Source organism: Haliotis asinina, unplaced genomic scaffold (assembly GCF_037392515.1).
Source record: "Haliotis asinina isolate JCU_RB_2024 unplaced genomic scaffold, JCU_Hal_asi_v2 scaffold_19, whole genome shotgun sequence".
NCBI lineage: Eukaryota > Metazoa > Mollusca > Gastropoda > Lepetellida > Haliotidae > Haliotis > Haliotis asinina.
The window spans coordinates 562,448-582,962 of record NW_027133891.1 but is presented as its reverse complement, the minus strand read 5'-3'; the positions used below and the strand labels follow the sequence as shown (position 1 = coordinate 582,962).

The 20,515-nt window shown below is 39.4% G+C and overlaps 1 protein-coding gene across 1 annotated transcript; it reads left to right on the top strand.

The window, feature by feature from the left end:
• The first annotated feature begins 9,450 nt into the window (after nt 1–9,450).
• On the top strand, nt 9,451–11,451 carry LOC137269945 (serine/threonine-protein phosphatase 6 regulatory ankyrin repeat subunit C-like). Its single transcript, XM_067803782.1, has 2 exons — nt 9,451–9,466; nt 10,646–11,451. The coding sequence occupies exons 1-2, from the start codon at nt 9,451–9,453 to the stop codon at nt 11,449–11,451; spliced, it is 822 nt and encodes a 273-aa protein (XP_067659883.1).
• Nucleotides 11,452–20,515: the final 9,064 nt, after the last annotated feature.

Below are 20,515 nucleotides of genomic sequence, written 5' to 3'. Positions count from 1 at the left end.
GTCTTTTTCGCCAGAAGAAACATCTTATGTTAGGTGATATATCTCTATCACCCCAACCCAAGCCAACCACCGTTTGCGACACCCGTCCTGATTTTGCTTTGGAGACGACCCCTCCTACCCATTTCCCTTTACAGTGACCGTCATACTAAATAGTTTCAGTTTTAGAATTTTGCGTCACTGGTCTTTTGTTATGAAGCTAAATTTCAAAATGGAGGTTTAGAAAGTGTCCTTTGTAATACAGTTTCACAACACAGTAATTAGTAAAGAACTGTTGTCTGTTTCAGATAAATAGCTTTGGACTCATTGCTCATTTCGGCACCAATTTCTCCCCATAAAGTCTCTTTTCCACGTTTCCTGTCTCCCTACCGCTGAAACAGTAGTTAGAACTAAGTGTAATAGATATTTAATGCGTTCTCATAATTTACTAGGGACGGGCATTGCAGAGAATTTTCATATGGCGAGATATTCCGATGCGGAAGCATATATTGCGATACGCTTTGCAATATATTGCAAGAATACTTTTTCTTCACAGAAAATACTTATAATCGTGTTGATACTTGATATAGAAAGCAAAACGATAACAAAACTATACATAACATACACATAACAAAATATGTTTGATCAAGGATAATCTAAAACGGTATAGTCTCCCTGGCTTGATTAAGATTTAACTTTTAATCGTGTCAAAATAGACAATATACGGAAACAAGGAAAGGACAATTTTACATCAACACAGTGGTTACCAGTTCCCCCACTCTGAAGAAGAAGAAGGGGTCGGGGTAAAGTACAACCCACACGTCGTGCTTTTTCCAGATAATTTTATTTAGTGGTCTACAAGGTCCAGTATTACTATATGAGCATGATTTGTCTCCCCTAACGTGGCAGTGTGCAGAGCTGCACCATGTCCATACTTAGTATAAGGCACACGCATGTGGTTCCCTTTTGGCAAGAACATGACAAGTCACAAAATCCTGGCAGGACATGTGATGTCTAGTGGAGATGTTTTGAGAGTAATCTCCACCCAGAGCAGACTTGATGAATGGACCCATGATCCCGACAATGAAGAAACTTCTCCAGGAACTGATTTTAACATTTCTTGACATTTAAGTGTTTAAAATGCTACTTTTACACTCTTTCATTATTTCAAGTGGGTTATCATGTTCTTGCTAGAAACACATTACTTAATAATTTGTATGATCTGGATTGTACTAAAGCTGAGATATACAACAAAATTATGTGTTATTATCGTTTTGGTACAAGTACAATGTCACATTTTGAGGGATGTCACTCTATACTCACATCCATTTGAAAAAGTGATCTCAGTCTTTTTGACTGATATTTTATCCCAAAACCTAACTGACCCTAAACAAACATGTACCTAAGCACTTTCCATGAAACCTGATATCACACATCGTATGTGGCATGTGCACTTTGTGCACAATGAACTTTTTCTTTTTGCATGTTTTGGACACTTGAGAAATGAAGAACAGCAGATTATTCTCTAGACTCTAAATCTGGTGGAAAATATGTTAATTTCAATATACATTTTGCCTACGTCATGGCCCCAAAATCAGCCATTAATGTTAGCTGAATGTTGGATCAGACGTGGAACAACATTCCCCAAGCTTTCTTCAATCACTTTGTGTCTGTGCGTCATCGATGTCAAGTCTGCATCAAGGACAACAGTGGACACACACGATACTAAATTTGTGAGCCAATTTTTTGACACTGCATCTATTTTTTTTAAGGGCGTCACGATTCTTTCTGTCAAATCTAATGCATTTCGGTATAATCCTGTCAACAGTTAAACAGTGATCACGAAACACACCACATATCATGTGATAACCAACACAAAATGTTTACAATAGGTATCTTCGAACATAATTTTCTGCTATCGAATCATATTGCGTCTTTTTTGCACACTACCAGAAGTATTAATAAATCATCATATTTTTATTATATTTCAAAAGCCACTCTAATCCTTTTCATAAATGACCAAACCTTCAAAAGCAGGGAAGTAGGAATTTGTGGGTTCTCACCATCTTCTCCCGACCCATTCAAATATCCCCGAGGTTTTCTACAGAAACATGATCCGGTCAGGACATATCAGAGACCACTGGTCATTAATGCGTAAATGCTTCTAACATATACATCCAACACATTGCGGACACATTTGTAAATAAATTATGAACACAAATCCAAATCGAAACTTACTTGCTGTGTGAAAAACGGAAATAGATGAATATCTCCGAGTGTTACGAAGTTTTCAGAATGCATGACATAACAAAAACGGTTTTCTGAAACGGTAATACCGGTTAACCGGTTATATTGCGCAGCCCTATGATTTACCTTCAAATGAGGAATGAAAACGTTCAAAACATGAAATTATGAATAAGCAAAAAGCTGAAGTTTAGGAATTGAAAGGAAAACCGAAATGGTTTGTTATATATAAGAATTTGAAGGAGAGAAGGACCTAAAATGATAAAAATCATAGGCATTACCAATCGGGGTTGTTATGCAGGTGTGTGTGTGTGTGTGTGTGTGTGTGTGTGTGTGTGTGTGTGTGTGTGTGTGTGTGTGTGTGTGTGTGTGTGTGTGTGTGTGTGTGTGTGTGTGTGTGTGTGTGTTGTGCATATGTATCAGTGGCGGATCCAGGGAGGAGTGGGGTTTTGCTGGATCCGCCACTGATAAAGTTGATATGTTCTGATTCCCAATCAACTCCCCCCCCCTCCCCCTCTGAAGATAAAAATGACAAAAGCGCAACCTCTCCTTTTTTAAGAGGAGGGATCCGCCCATGTGTATGGCATAGTTGTTTGTATTGTGCATATGTATTATGAGCGGTGGTAGGAGTGTGTGTGGGTGTTTTGTGGGTGTGGGTGTGGGTGTGGGTGTGGGTGTGGGTGTGGGTGTGTGTGTGTGGGGGGGGGGGCAGTCATGGTTTTGGGTTTTGTTTTGTGGTAATGTGACTGAGAGAGAGATACAGACTGAAAAGGGAACACATGGGCGTGCGAACCTCGGAAGTTGACAGGTGTATGATTTAGGCGCATGGACGTTGGACCAGACGGTCGGAGCTTGTAGATTTCGATGCCGAGCCTAAATGTATGAAGCGAGGCGTGAAAAGATATTGTAGCGTTGTGTACTATTGTGTACTGTACAATAGGGTTTGTGGCAGCCTGCACAAAAAGTTGACACTAAGAATTCTACACCCGGTCACAGGTGGGCTTGATCCCGACAGCTCCAGGTCACTGGAACACCTTGTACCCCATCAGACGTTAATTGTGCCGCTCTTAGCAATATTCCAGAGCAGACGACACAGGGGACGTAACTCTAAAATAGACTAGGCTCTGCCTAATGGATTTTCGAGCGTTTGCTTGAGTAATAGCCGTACAATCCGCCTGATATGGATTTCGGCCCTCGGGTGGTCAATACAGACATGCCCCAACAACCAGTACGGTCGAAAATGGTCCATTTCTTTTCGCAGGCGTGTGTTAATCATACAGATTGCACACACACGAACCAGAATCTGTATTATACTGAGACAGTGTAATCCCAAATATAAGGTTCGACGTGATGTGACTAGAAATAATTCTTTTCTGACCACGATGAATGAAGATTTTAATATTTAATTCAAATTTAAGATAATAGCTAGTCTTGATTTCCGATGAATCAGATTTCATTTGCTATAAAAGGGAATATCAAGGTTGATCCTGCACTCAAAGGCGATTGTGCTGAAGATGAAGGGGTACTTCAATTCGGACAAGATTCGAGATTAACTTATCAATTGAACAACTTTGAGATAACTGCACATTAGATACACCAATGGTCGACACAACAGTGTTGGTATATCAATAAATCACTGAAAATCACTCACTGAAAGGATAAAAATCATCTACCTGATGTACCTGTCTAATTTATGATGGTTAGATGGTTAGACTAGAGGTCTAAGTGTTCGTTCAAGAAGCCCTTTACCAAGCAATCGGAGTTTTCTCAGTTTTATAGCGAGCGAGTCAACATTACATATCAATACAAATTCGGCCATATCGTTACTAAAGCAAGTCACCATAAATACATGCTATTTACAAAAAGCTGTCGAAGGTGGTGCCCATGTTATATACAGCCGGACACTTATCTCCATCCAGTGTCTCTGTACATCCTCAAACATGTAACATAATTCACAACCTTGTGATGTATCTATACTAAGTGTATTCTCTTAAATTACTGCCAGTACAATTTGCTTCTTTGACCCATATTATATACATATCGGGTAACGCATCTATATAACCTACTATTTTGTACTGTAGGTCTAATGGCCTTAAATGCAAATAATCTATCTGTCTGTCTATCTATCTATCTATCTATCTATCTATCTATCTATCTATCTATCTGTCTGTCTGTCTGTCTGTCTGTCTGTCTGTCTGTCTGTCTATCTATTCACACTTACGAGTATAAAACTAGTATGTAAATAAAAACAGTGCTAATACGGTACAAAAACAGGATGAATGCAAAATAGACTAAATGAAAAAAGTGAAATGTTTCTCGGGCATCGGTGCCTCACTTTTATTTGTACGCGTAACAACTTTTTACAGCCGTATTAAAAAAAATAATGTTGACTTGGCCGCGTCAGGATCATCCATTTGTCCACTATAAGAATGAGTGTCTGTAAGTGTGACTGAATCTACAACTCATCAACATGTGCTAAACATTCCAAACTGTATTTCTGAGAGAAACAAATAAAAAACTGTTCCTTCCTCGTCAATTTTGGAAGCAAATGTGCCCTGCAGACATTTAATAGTGTTTGATGCAGCCGTATGTGGTAACTCACCTGAAGACTGATAGTATAAAGAGAGAAATGTAATAATGATTTGTGGAGAAGTTTGGCTTGATTGAGTGCTTTAAGGCAGCTCTCAGCAGTATTCGAGCAATAATATGACTCTCGGTCTCATATATCACATTCGATTAACGCGGGAAAGGATGACATCCAATCAAATAAAATCACTGAACTGGACACTTTACAAATTGACCCACTTTGGGGAAACTTTACCAAGGTGAATACTTTAACCGCTTGGATACTGCCACAGGTGGAATGTGTGTTCATGTAGTAGAGACTCAGTGTGCTTTGTGATTTTATATGTCCATATAATCCAGTAAAGCATGCAAGGAGACATACAGCAATTCAACATAATCCTGCTGTAAATCCGTCTGTAAAGCATGCAAGGAGACATACAGCAATTCAATATAATCCTGCTGTAAATCTGTCTGTAAAGCATGCAAGGAGACATACAACAATTCAAGATAATCCTGCTGTAAATCCGTCTGTAAAGCATGTAAGGAGACATACAACAATTCAATGTAATCCTGCTGTAAATCCGTCTGTAAAGCATGTAAGGAGACATACAACAATTCAACATAATCCTGCTGTAAATCCGTCTGTAAAGCATGTAAGGAGGCATACAACAATTCAACATAATGCTGCTGTAAATCCGTCTGTAAAGCATATAAGGAGACATACAACAATTCAATGTAATCCTGCTGTAAATCCGTCTGTAAAGCATGTAAGGAGACATACAACAATTCAAGATAATCCTGCTGTAAATCCGTCTGTAAAGCATGTAAGGAGACATACAGCAATTCAACATAATCCTGCTGTAAATCCGTCTGTAAAGCATGTAAGGAGACATACAACAATTCAACATAATGCTGCTGTAAATCCGTCTGTAAAGCATATAAGGAGACATACAACAATTCAATGTAATCCTGCTGTAAATCCGTCTGTAAAGCATGTAAGGAGACATACAACAATTCAAGATAATCCTGCTGTAAATCCGTCTGTAAAGCATGTAAGGAGACATACAGCAATTCAACATAATCCTGCTGTAAATCCGTCTGTAAAGCATGTAAGGAGACATACAACAACTCAATATAATCCTGCTATAAATCTGTCTGTAAAGCATGTAAGGAGACATACAACGATTCAATATAATCAAGGAGACATACAACGATTCAATATAATCCTGCTGTAAATCCGTCTGTAAAGCATGTAAGGAGACATACAACAATTCAGTGATCACGACTTAGTCCTGTATTTTTTATGTCCACTGCCCAACAGTTGGGGTGACAGTAACAGTGCGAAATAACCCTTCCCTTTATACACGTCTTTCAGCACTGAAAGCACTTTAGAACGAACTAAGTGTACTGCCCGTCACATCACATTAACAATCATACTCCGTGAATTATACAGGCGATAGGGCCATTTCCACGTCCATATGAAATCTCTGCTGAAGCACAGTCAATTGTATACTAGGTCAACTGAGCATACAGACATAGAGGATACTAAACGACATTTTTATTAAACGGGTTAAAGATTTTGTTAATGACCAAAATCCTTAACAAGTTTAATAAAAATGGTATTTCGAGGAAGCGAGTTTAGTATTCTGTTTATTACTCACCAACATAAATGAACAAAAACTGTGGCGAAATTGCCTTCAGTGTGAGAACTCGCAGCTTTCTGCGACTCAAGCAAGGTCTAGTAAAATTGCGACATCGGCATTAGTATTGTGACGTCACAACTTGGAACCGTCTTACATTAAGCGACATTACACTAGTGTAAATATTGTCGTAAAATACCATACTGGAGTAACCCAAAAGGGCGAGTAACAAAGACAGATAATATTTAACCTTTTACCTCAATATGTACATTAATACACAGGATACAAAAGTATTTTCGTACTGTTCTAATTGAGCAGACAGACAGACGTACTTCGACGTTGAATGAAGATTAAACACATAGGTAAAAACGTAGGTCATTCTACCATGTGATCATATATTTCTCCATCACTTTGTGTCGGAACCCTGCTGATACAAAGTTTACATGAATGTTGTTATTCAATGCTGACACAATGTTTACATGAATGTTGTTATTCAATGCTGATACAAAGTTTACATAAATGTTGTTATTCAATGCTGACACAAAGTTTACATGAATGTTGTTATTCAATGCTGATGCAAAGTTTACATGAATGTTGTTATTCAATGCTGATGCAAAGTTTACATGAATGTTGTTATTCAATGCTGATGCAAAGTTTACGTGAATGTTGTTATTCAATGCTGATGCAAAGTTTACATGAATGTTGTTATTCAATGCTGACACAAAGTTTACATAAATGTTGTTATTCAATGCTGATACAAAGTTTACATGAATGTTGTTATTCAATGCTGATACAAAGATTACATGAATGTTGTTATTCAATGCTGATACAGAGTTTACATGAATGTTGTTATTCAATGCTGATACAAAGATTACATGAATGTTGTTATTCAATGCTTATACAAAGATTACATGAATGTTGTTATTCAATGCTGATACAATGTTTACATGAATGTTGTTATTCAATGCTGATACAAAGTTTACATAAATGTTGTTATTCAATGCTGATACAAAGTTTACATGAATGATGTTATTCAGAGGCATGAAGAGTTGTTCGGCCCAGTATACTTCGACGAATATCGACTTACGATGTTCATTTCGGAGCAGAAACACTTTTCGACCTGGGACAAACAAACAAACAAATAAGACAAAACAAAATTCCAAACAATCCCAGAAGCACATCAGTGGCAGAGGTGCATACTACAAGGACCTAGCCGGTGGTGCTGGATCAGATAAACTGCGACTGTCTGACTAGGATCTTCCACCCCTTCCACCCGATACTAGATTCCCCGGGTAGCGGAAGAATTGACACATTTACTGACAATCGGACCTTTGAGGAGACCCCCTTCGTCAAAACTAATCTAAGTTCGGGCTACAAAAGTTAAACTACCGATCACGGGGTCCCTACTGCTGATGAGTGATCCCATCCTATTCGGCAAACGTACACCAGCTCTACAAACTACTACCAGTACTGGGTCTTCCCCTCTGGCAGTTCTGCGTAATGTTTACAAACATTACAAAACTCATGTATCGTAACGTTGAAAGCAGTGCAGCAAGGTGGGGGGAGGGTACCCTGGTCCCTGGTGGTTAAAGCGTTCGCTCGTCACACCAAAGACCTGGGTTCGATTGCCTACATGGCTACAATGTGTGCACGTCCATTATCTGGTGTCTCCTTCCGTGATATCGCTGGAATATTGTTAAGAGCGGCGTAAAACTAAACTCACTCACTGATTCAGTTATTGCATCACCGAAGCATCGCGCTCGATGCTCACATCATCGATACAAACTGAACGACGAGCTCGACAGAACCCCCCACTGTCTAAAAACTGAAGGTTTTACGACACTTCAAGTTCCTTTGTGTTTGAAGAAGCGTGTTTACTTGCTCGAGTTATAGTCTAAGGGAAGCGACTCTACTGATCCTGCTTGGCAAAGTTGTATTATTTTGTCTTGATTGTTGAAGGATATAACTCGGACACAAATGACTATTTTGCTCCTACAGAGACGTGTCTGTGTGTCTGTGTGTCTCTCTCTGTGTGTGTACGTGTGTGTGTGTGTGTGTAGCGTATTTTAGTGTTTTTATGAATGTATGAATGTATATAATAACAGATAGATATATGTGTATAATAAATGGTGCGGACGGATGCAGCAAGGCTTCATCATATCAAGAAAAGACAGAAAATGACTTCCGAGTACTAGTTTGAGTCTATGAAGCTTTGTTGTTTACATTATACAATAAGTCTTTCGGAGCTGCGGGGTCAGATGATCAGAGTACAGAGAGTTTGTTCTTCAAGTGCACTTGCTTAGAACAACCTTTGTCAAGGCGCTTGTGTTACAGTTGCGTCTAAGGCCAGAGTGACTATGTATCCGACAGAGCGTAAAATGTTAAGGCGGGAGTCACAAAAATGTAAAGAGAAAAGCTTTGATATTATAATGAAGACCCCACAGTGTTGCCTGCGGTGATCTTTTTGCTAATCTACATCGTCAGCAATGTTTCAGTTATCTTCCAGAATCATATGGGATTTTTTTATGCACACTGCCTTTGAAAATGACATAAAACAGTCATCACATTCGTTGCTGAAAGGCTGTCTTGGTCTGTTAGCAGCACCAGTTTCTCGTGCTGGTGAGGTATCCTAGTGGTTTCAGCGTTCGCTTTTCACGCCAGAGATCCAGGTTCGATTCCCAACATGGGTGCAATATTTGAAACTCATTTCTGGTATCCCCCGCCGTAGTTCTCGAATATTGCTAACACGTCATAAAACTAAACTTCCACACACGCAGTGTGCATAAAATACCCACTCTTTATTTGTTACCTAACACCATGGAGCAGTACTGCCATATAAAAGAGGCCTGTAAACAATCGCTACAAGAATGAGAAGAGTAAATGTATGGAAGAGAATAGCACAATGTGTATGAATAATGTATGGGCCGTTTTCCGTACATACATGTTTTGAATGCACGGGCGCTTTCAAAAAGTGTATAGTACTGTCCATACACAATCAGCGTTTTCTTAATACACCCAGACTACTATGCACATGCAGCCAGGTACGCATATGCATGTATAATGTTTGAACTCTATGTTAGTCAGCCAAGCTGTTGTGGTAGGTATATACCCTGGTAGAGGATCCAGTGACAGTGCATGCAGGTATATCATGGGTGAGTAATGCATTATTTGTTTCCTAGTAACATTAGTATACATTAGTCGCTATATCAGCGCGGAAAAGACAAAAGCTGGATCCATACGTTGAATTGTACCGATGTTGGCAACCCGTCTGAGACTTGGGAGGGGGCATAAACGAACGTTTTATCTACTTGGCTGAATACCTCCCTTGGTCTTTGTCATCATGTGTTGGTCTCCTGTAGTAGCTATATACTAAAAGTCAAAGTCATTATGCGTGTGAGTGCGAGTGTTGCTCTCCTGTAGTAGCTATATACTAAACGTCAAAGTCAATATGCGTGTGAGTGCGTGTGTATAGGTTTGTAGCACGAGTAACAAGACAAGAAATGCACCATATGTTAACGTCGGTATTGCTGGTGCAGTTGATTTACAGAGAACATCGATTCAAAGGAAAACCTTAATATAACATATTTATTCAAGAAAGGGTACGAGTAATTCCAACTTAGTGAAACCGTCTCCAGTATTAACTATCCTCAGAAGCAAAAGCAGTTGGGTGTAAAGGGAACTTTGTGTGTGAAACAGGTGTTCGCGGAAAGGACTATGTCATGCATCCAACCTTCACAAATTATGACTAAAAGCGGAAGTACGTGGCACAGGAATACTCCGCGGTGGCAGTCAGCAACACAGCCCTGGCACAGGCTAGTTTGTTGCGCGTGCGATTACAATTCAAATCTGTTTATGAATAATCGTTCCTGCATTTGGTGCGCTGCCAAAGTGAGGACAAACGCAATTTCACATTTCTCATCAATAGGGCCAAATCACTAGTTCTCAACAGGTCGTGGAATATGCACAGTGAATTGATTAAATGAAAATTACATTACGCCAACAGAGAGCAAGAAAAATATGATGTGACGATGTAACCATAAAGCTGTGCACAATCAGTACACCCACCGTCCACTAAAACTCCCATTCCCATCTTCACGAAACAGATGCTTGAGTGCATGTGAAATCGTACCAATGCCATGGTTAAAGACTGCTCACAAGTGAGTCCGTGGACACGAGGTATTGGATGTAAATTTGCTGTTAAATGTACATTCTGTCCACAGAGTCACAGACACCATCCCCAGACAAGGACCAAGGTGGACACAACGTCCATGACGCAGAGAATAATCTGACTGCTTTTAAGCACATATTGTCAAGTGACGATAAGGACATAAACCATCGTGGACAGAACGGGAAGACTGCAATCATGTGCGCAGCACAAGAAGGAAACAGTGAAATGTTTGAATTGTTTGTTGCTAAAGGAGCTGACTTATCAATATTAGATGCTGGCGGTAATAACATCCTTCACTATGCAAGTGTTGGAGGAGATGTGAAAATCATGAAGTATATTATCTCAGAACACAAAGCCAGCATCAACAGCAGGGACGAGTACCAGAGGACCCCAGTGGTGTTGGCAGCATCGTATGGAAGAGTTGATGCGTTCATGTTTCTTGTTAACCAGGGAGTTGATCTGACTTTAAAAGATGCTTTCAGTAACAACATCCTTCACTCGGCATGTTACGGAGGAAATGTAGATATAGTGAAGTGTATCCTGTCACAGACCCCTGTCAATATCAACTCCATCGACAAGTTCTTGAGGACGCCTGTCATGTGGGCGGCACAGCTAGGACACAAACTCGTGTTTGATCTGCTTGTTGACAGGGGTGGTGATCTGAAGCTACATGATTTCGTTGGGAACAACATCCTTCATTATGCATGTACTGGAGGTCATATGGAGATCGTGAAGTATCTCCTCTCGAGCAACGTTGTGGATAGGGATGGAAGGAACAGTTATGGATTCACAGCTTCTGCTGTGGCGAAACACCACGGCCATGGATCAGTGCAAGAACTGATTTTGTCCCAGAGGTGAATGAAGCACACAGGTTGTGTGACACTTAACTTTGACAGATTAAAAGGTGGTCGGGCACCCAAACCCATTTTCCCCTCAGAATACAAGTATGCTAACTATCCAGAAAAAAATATATTGTTTTGAAACCAGTAGAAAAGCTACCGTCTGTTTTAGTAGAAGGAAGAACTGTACATGTATTTTGGACTTCAAGTTTAAACATATTTCCAGAAAATACTAGTATAAACAAAGATATATCATCATTCGCAGCGACCAACATTTCTTGGATTGTGCAACCAATGATCAGGACATATCAGTATTCAGTGGAAGGACATTTGTCTGTACTAATTACACATAAGATAACCTTGTGCCCATCTCGTTTAAGTCCTTCAAGTACCTCCTTATTTTTTCTCAGATATTTGGATGTGTATAACGTTGATGGCAGCGTGAATGAACACATGTGTCAAGTCTTAATCTGACACTTGACACACTATATCACACACAGGTGAGTGTCACTGAACGGAAAATCATATTTCCGATTCCCAAGTTGAGGTGAAAATGTTAACCGAGAATCAGTCCACACATGAACTATTTGAGAAATGAACAAACGATTGAAATGTGCTGTAAACAACAGAAATCCAGAATAGGGAAATTCACAAATAAATACATAGGCATCATCACGGCAACATGAAACAGTGAAGGGAGTCCAAGGTAATTTACCTTACCTCACGCATGAGTGCCATTCTCTGACTGGCTAAGCGCTCTTACGTTATATTCAGTGTACCCCACTTACTTATGATGTACATTGCAGTGTACCCAGCTGTCAATGGCACCTCACTCAGTACTTCATGGTAGTACGTCTTAATCTCGATTTACACTGAGTCAGCAATATTTTGCTAATACAAATCAATGGAACGGAGATAACTCGAGATCTTGTTTTTTCATTGTGCCGTTTGCAAAATCAGGTGAAGGCTGCGAAAAGAGTTGCCTCGCATTCCAATAGATACATATTGACAAAACGTTGAAATGCAGTGTCTGTGAATATTAAAAAAGGGAATTACACCGCGGCGACTTAACTAAGACAATATCTACGAACAAAACCCCCAGCAAGATGCAAAATTCGAATCTTGTGATTTACACAGGCTGGCTGAAATGTCCCTTGCTTCAAACAGTTCGGAATTAACATTGAGGTGTGCATAAATAGGTTGTTCACAGGTCCCTCGTGGTCTGTGGGTTGAGGGCTGCTTGTTTATGTTTCCTGCATTCATAGGGCTCATTGAACATAAACAAACATCGAGGGTACATGTCCCCCTACTAACCAGTGAACAACTTACAATATAACAAGGGTAGTGATCGTAACAATGAAGACACTGATTGTAAGATTCACCAGGTTGCAACAGTAAATCAGTTTTAAGGACGTAGAGTTCCCAGGGTGTAATGATCGTCGCACTTCGTGCTGGTTTTGCTTCTAACTTGAGATGTAATGTGAGATGAGAGGGTATAGCTAGCTCGCCTATATATATCTATCACCTGGAATATAGTCACAACAACACAATTGCACGAACAAAATCATCGGCTTATATTGCCCATTACTGTTTTCTAGACACAAATGTCATGCATACAAATATGCTGTAACAAAAGTGTTATGACCAACTGATAGAAACATACAACAGAGTACAACAGAACATAAATTCTAAATGGTGAAGCTACTAAGAGGCAAATACAACTTTTTCCACAATCTGGCACATGCAATACCTATCATATCGGATATATCTGGTATCAAGAAAAGTGTAGGATCACATGAGAACCCAAGCAGAACTTCTATTTGACAGCTTGACTACCATCACAATATGAACGACCCCGAAAGGTACAAACCACTAACGCTCAGTTTTCTCATAGTCCAATGACTTTTGTGACTATGGATGTAATGTTGCATTGGATCGGACTTGGTAGGAGCCGGCAGGGAACTGCAGGATGACAATGACATAGGACACGATAGTGCCAACCATCTGAAAAGGAAAAAATAGCGTTGTGTTGGAGATTCACCTGAGCATACATCCGACAATGATGTAACAAAAGATGACTTTCCCTCAGTGGGGTCGTGTTAGGTACAAATGACTGTCTAGTTTCGTCGTGGTACCATAACTACTACATTTATCTCATTCACAGTTGTCATGGGGACCGGAACAAATAACACAAAATTCGAATGAATGTATTATGAGTGAGTAAGTTTGGTTTCACGTCGCTTTTTGCAATATCCTGGGGGATCAAGGCGGGGGATACTAGAAATGGGGTTCACACATTGTACCCATCTGAGGAATCGAACCAGGACTTTCGGCATGAGGAGCAAAAGATTTAACCAGTAGACTACCCCACCATTCCTGAAGGCCTTATGTCTATCATAGATCGTATTTTCATAATGTCAAACATTGTTCGCTCAGAACGTGACTGTCATGCAGCTTGAAAAGTGTTGGGGAAGATGGGAAACCAGGCACATGATCGAATAAATAAATAAATAAATAAATAAATAAATAAATAAATAAATAAATAATAAATAAATAAATAAATAAATAAATAAATAAATAAATAAATAAATAAATAAATAAATAAATAAATAAATAAATAAATAAATAAATAAATAAATAAACAAAACACACAAAACAAAACACAAACTGCAGTGAACCTATGACCATTTCAACCCAAACAGCACTTGCTGGTGGACATGGTTACCTCGACAGCGTTGGGAATTGCTGATAGTACATGCCACTGTTTGTCTGCCCCATGTGCTTTAGTTAACAACCTCTGTATTGTAGGAAAAACACACACGGACAGAAAACAACAGAGTGATAGTGTATTGTAACAGGACAATACTGTGCTTGGAATCTATAACAGTTTTGGGTTTTTTATATTTTTCTGCTGAGGACTGTTTAGCTCACCGTAAGTACGGTTCCCTTGCTGATGGTAAAGAATCCAAGAGCTGTGATTCCCACATCGGAAGTTGAGACACGCAACAGGAACGTCTGGTACTGAATTCATACATTTAAATGCATTGAATGTTATATATCTATTGTGGAGACATAGTCATGTAATACTGTTTGGTACATATAATGGTGAACTAACTCCAGTTGTTGGCGATCTACAGCCTGTTTTGTAGTGTATCGTTTTCTGTACGTAACGGCCATAACAGTGTTAGGATTCGAACTACGGACCTTCTTATCCGAAGACGGACACCTTGTCCACATGACCAATGACGTTATAACGCCGCCAGCAAGCTTACAAGGTAAGGGTGTTATATGGGAGATGACTCCGCGCCCTGCTACATAGTCCCCCGTTCACAAAATGCTCCGAACCGCATATCTGGGTACTGAGGCGTATTTTGCTCAAATTTGATTTTAACATGCTCATTCCCACGTTGGGCGCAAATGTATCGACCATAAAATTTCCGAGTTCCGTGGAATTCCGGGGAATTCGTACCACCCACCTACAGATCCGATGTCGGAGGCCTTTTCTATGATGATAACCTCCCCTCCACTTGGAGTTTCTTCTCCGATATTAGCATGTGTAGTATATGTTTCAAATCAAAGGTTGATTGACAAGATTAGCCATAACTTTTGCCTGTGAGTATTCTTCAATATAATAATTACTTACAGCTCTGGAGCTCCTGCCATCACTCCAGTTTATTCCAATCTGATAAAGAGCATCTTCCGTTCCTTTTGACTGAAAGATATATGCACATGCAGATTTAGTCCTGTGATGGGAATATATGGACACTGGTAAAGTGTATTAATCATCGCTATAACTTTTTATATCTAAGTTGATCTAATTCTGAGCAGTGTCTGTTATTGAATTATGTGAACACTTAATCAATAGTCATCTCATATTTGATTAACAATACAGTACAACGTTATTCCGAAGAGGAATAGCTCCAGCTAATAAAAACGTAATATTTTCATCTGTAAACATTCAGCGGAACATCAACTACCTGGTGCTGATTAATGCACTATAATGAAAGTGGAGATTTCCCAGTGCCACTTCCCATCCAACTGCCTCATGACTCTTTGCTGGTGGGCTGATTCGGCTCATTTGCTGATTGCTTTGAAAGACGTTTTATTTGAGATTTAGTTGACAGTGCTCCCCGGTGAAAATATTTGCCACGGTTCAGTCACGATAAGTCACGGTTGTCACAAAAACGTGTTATTATTACACATTATGGCAATAAACGTGAGTTTGTGTCAGGGCGAGGCAGCGAAACGGTTATACTAAGTGGTTTCAAATCGGAACTCACATCGAATCAACTAGAAACCAAAGTTATAGAAACTACATATTGACCTTTACGTCTCACTTCCAAATTACCAACTTTCAGTCAGTGGTGGATACAGATGGCTGAGTTATGGTGAAAAAAAGTGTTCAATATGACCATGACGCTGACATATTTGGTGAAATTGTATGGTCACCTGTGTTTGGAAAGAAGGTTAGGGGTATTTTAAGGTAAAGGTGTCCATGGCAATGAACAAAGAGTATTATCTTACCTCACACATTAATGTCGTTTATGATTGGCTAAGCGCTATTCTATTATTTTCAATGTACCCCGCTTACAGGCGATGTATTTTTTTCAATGTACCCCGCTTACAGGCGATGTATTATTTTCAATGTACACCGCTGGGAATTCCGAACTCGTCTGGTGCTTCATGGTACTATTTCTTTGTCTCGAATAACATTGAATCACGCATGAAGCACGGAAATTATCGATGTTTTGCGATTGAAAATCGATGGAAGGGAGATAACTCTAAATCTGTTTACCTGTTTACTCTGCAAAATGGCGATTCGCCTCTCATTCAGCAGTGCTTCAAACAGTTCAAAATTCAAATTCAAGTGTTCGGTAAGATAAATACGTTGTTCACTGGTCACGAGGGGTCCGTGGGCTCATGTACCCTCGAAGTTTGTTTATGTTCCTCGAGCCCGCAGGAAATACATGATAATCATAATAATTATAATTGTCATAATATGTGCTCTGCTTACAGAGGTATCATTACCATGTGCGATGACATATATAATATACGTGTGTATACTTACCGCAGTGTTGATGTAGGTCCCTGCTACAGTGGGAATGGCAATGTAAATACATGTGACTACAAGAGCCTCTATCACAGAGGGAAACTCGTCTTTCGTCAATGGTACTCTGAGTAGTACATATATGAACACAAATACAGTGGGCAGCATAATGCTGTAACCGAGGAATGTTGGCCAGGTGAGAAGAGAATCCAGCATTTTTGTCAAAGACAGTGAGTAGTCATACTGCTGTCTCAGTTCGTTAATTATACTTGGAGTAGCTTGGTGTCTGGGCTGTTGCAAGTCAGTCACTTTCTGTTTCAGAAGAGTGAATTCCTGTACGATGTGATAGGCAGCAAGACAGTAGAACGTTAGTAGGTAAAACACTCTGGTAATCAGGAACATGTTCATGAAGACGTACATCAGAGTGAAGATGTTCCAGGTGAACATGTCTGGGGTGAATGGGGACATCCGACATATTGTGAGAATGTCGAAGTCATCTGCAGACTTCACCCTGGACAGTGACATGCAGACGTAAGACGAATGTCCAACAGCCATGACCAACGCAAAACCAAGCAGGATTTTGTAGAGGTTGACCAATCTCTGCCCAACAGTTCCTTTGACGTCTTGTAACTTCTGAAGGAGCAAGTCCCAGTTGTTTCTAGAAGACGTAGTGCAAACGATATTCAGTCCTAAAGTGAATAAAAATGTAAGGCAGTACGTAACCTTTACAATCTCCGTACCTGTGGCTACATTGTTCCATGATATGACGTAAAGTAGCCGTACAAAGTTGAAGAGCTGTAGGGCTATGTTAAACCAGGTATGAAAAATCAACAGAACTACAAACAACTTTTGTCTTTTCTTCGACAATGCTTTCCACTGATACTTCCACGTATAAATCCCAGTAAAATCAGAAAAAGTTCGAAACATGGCAAACACATCGCTCACTGATACGGCCCGCATGCTTACTACAGGTGTGGAATCCATTTGCTAACTAACTATAACTGCACCACTTTATGGAGTATATGACACATGTGGAGTCCAGACGCGTCCAATCTTGGATGAATAAAACGTCAAAAAGTATTGGTCAATGTGTTTTTGATAATGACTGAAATAGAAAGCCAGAGCTTTGTGTGTAAGTTGTGATCATGTCCATGTGTGTTTGCCTTCCAGATTCAAATCAGTAGGAGGTTAATATTGAAGGGATCAATGCTACGCTTAGTGTTTACAAGTTACTTATATTCTTCATTAGAATGGATGTACTGTGTAAACAGCACTTAAATATACTTTTATCTGTTCACTTGCTGTAAATTAGAGTATTTTATTCAGTTCTCAAGGTTACGAATATGGCGATTGGCATTTTGAAACAACACACAGTCGGCGCCTATAACTACCACTCACTTAGTATAATCATATGGTGGAAAACGTCTTCAGGGAGACTGAAGAGCCTTATACGAAGAAAACAAATCCAACAATATCTAAGAACTGGGACATGGTGACTTGGCATCAGCGACATCAGAGATATATTTCATGCACTTACTCTTTACAAGGACGGAGTTGAATATACAATGTCCTGTTTGAAAGTGTTCTGCACTCGCAATATTATTGTAATTTATGAAAGGTTTTCCTCAACAGAATATGATTCAAAATATTGTTGACGTTGCAACTGATGATGAAGAGAAAATTGTTCTGTTTTCATAAATGGGGTTGCAAGGATGCATCGCATTGACTTCCGTTGATAAATGCGCAGCGCAAAATGCAGGAAGTGCTACATTTGTTCCCTTTCATTTAGAGTTATTTGTCCTTGCTACCTCTTAACGAACTTGATTTAGGTTTTACGTTTGGGCTTACCCCGGAATTAACAATATTTAAGCCATATGTTGACAGTCTGTAAGGGAATCCCGGATATTCCAGTGATCAGTAGCATGAGTATCGATCCGTGCAAGTGGTGTATAATTCTATGTGTGAACCAATTTGCGAGTCTGTCCGCTCAATCCCGTTAGGTGTCTTTTTTCTAAAAACCGCATGCATCGTAATTGGCGACACATTCCTAAATGTGATATTATTTTATGTTTTGAGCCTAAATACCTAGATTTGCCAATCACAAATATGCATAGCTTCAGTATCAAATCACCTGTGGTCACGCCGAATGCCTTTGATGAACCTAACATTTTTATGAACGCCGTGATTTTAAACAGCACGTCCAAGTTATTGGTAGAGATAATACTAATCGCCCACTCGTTTCTTCCAGGTGCTCATTACCTTTAGGATGTACACTAGAAGAGTACCATCGCAATAAATAAACAAATAAATAAATAAATAAATAAATAATTAATAAATAAATAAATAAATAAATAAATAAATAAATAAATAAATAAATAAATAAATAAATAAATAAATAAATAAATAAATAAATCAGAACAATTAATTTGACCACAATGTGCACATAATTTCCGTCCACGGTGACGCAATGACTGACGCAAACACACCGAAAATGTTAAAAAGTAACAAACAAAAAGAGGTAACATAATGCATGTGGCCACAGTGCTCCTTGCCAGCTGTTCTCGAAACGTTCATAGGCCTGAGCAAGCCGTTTCGTGAAATTTACTAACTGAACGTGATGCCATAGGTATATCAACGTTGTTTTACATTTAATATGGTTTAACTTTTACTTCGCATCACCTTCATTTAAACCAAACGCACAAATTATCAATCTACCCTGCCGCACCCATTCCCAAACATTATGCATGGTTCGTATTTACTACATACTCCTTATAATGGTTTTCAAACTAACCTTTCAACACACATGCTGAGCATTCCACTTACAATGTGAACGAAAATCCTGCGGTTTTTCCGTGTACAATTCATGCACAATACAGGAAATAGATGCATGTCCAATGCAATGTTAGAAGGGAGTCACCACCTGACATATTTCGAACAATGCTTCTGCTGAATACAAGAGAGGCCATTTCTTGTACTACTACTCTACTACCAATGGCCATGAGAACTGACGGACCTGTGTACGTTTGAAATAACAAGCACTTCTTTTGCGGAATAGTGCATTTTGTAAACTTTGCGAGTACTGAAAGTGCCGTGTTTGACGACAGCGTTATATTTCATTATGACGATTCGCCAAATTCATCACCTTGAGAACAGAATCATTAATCCCAATCAAGAGCTGATAAACAGTCTAAACGAACCTAACCCTAAGTGTTGTCCTCGCAGTGTACACACTATAATGAAGTGTAAAAGTAAGTTGTAAATATTGAATTACACACTGTTATGTAATACATACTTTCTCCTGGAAAGGCAAACACACCCGAGCCTAATAACTGAGCTGGAATACTCAAGCACAAATGTGTGGCTATCGACTTTCAGTCATTATCTAGTACACCTGAGATGTTTTCTAATAATTTATATTCTACAAATAAGAGGAATGTCAGGATGACATGCGTGTCATATATATTCCATGCACGTGCCGTGACAGATACAGTACAGTCGTATGTCGATGGAAAATGGAGTCCACAACTATTGCTAGCACACAAGAAGTTCCACTGAGAGATGTGTTTGCCATGTTTCGAACGGTGTTTGATTTTACTGGGATATATACATGGAAGTATCAGTGGAAGGCGAAATCAAAGAAAAGTCGCAATTTTCTTGTAGTCATGTTGATGTTTCTTTCCGGTTTTATCACATCCCTACACATGTACAACTTTGTACGGCTACTTTACATCATATCATGGAACAAATTAGGCACAGGAACGGAGATTGTAAAGGTTACTTACTGCCTCACCATTTTATTCACCTTGGTACTGAATGTTGTCGGCATTACGTCTGCGAGAAATAACTGGGATTTGCTCCTTGAGAAGTTGCATGAAGCTAAAGGAACAGTTGGGCGGAGATTGGTCAAGTTTTACAAAATAATGTTGGGGGTTGTTGTGGTCATTGCTGTGGGATATTCTACGTATATCTACATGTCTTTGTCAAGTCTGAAGCCTGGAGATGAAATGGACACTATCACAGTTTGTCGAATGGCCCC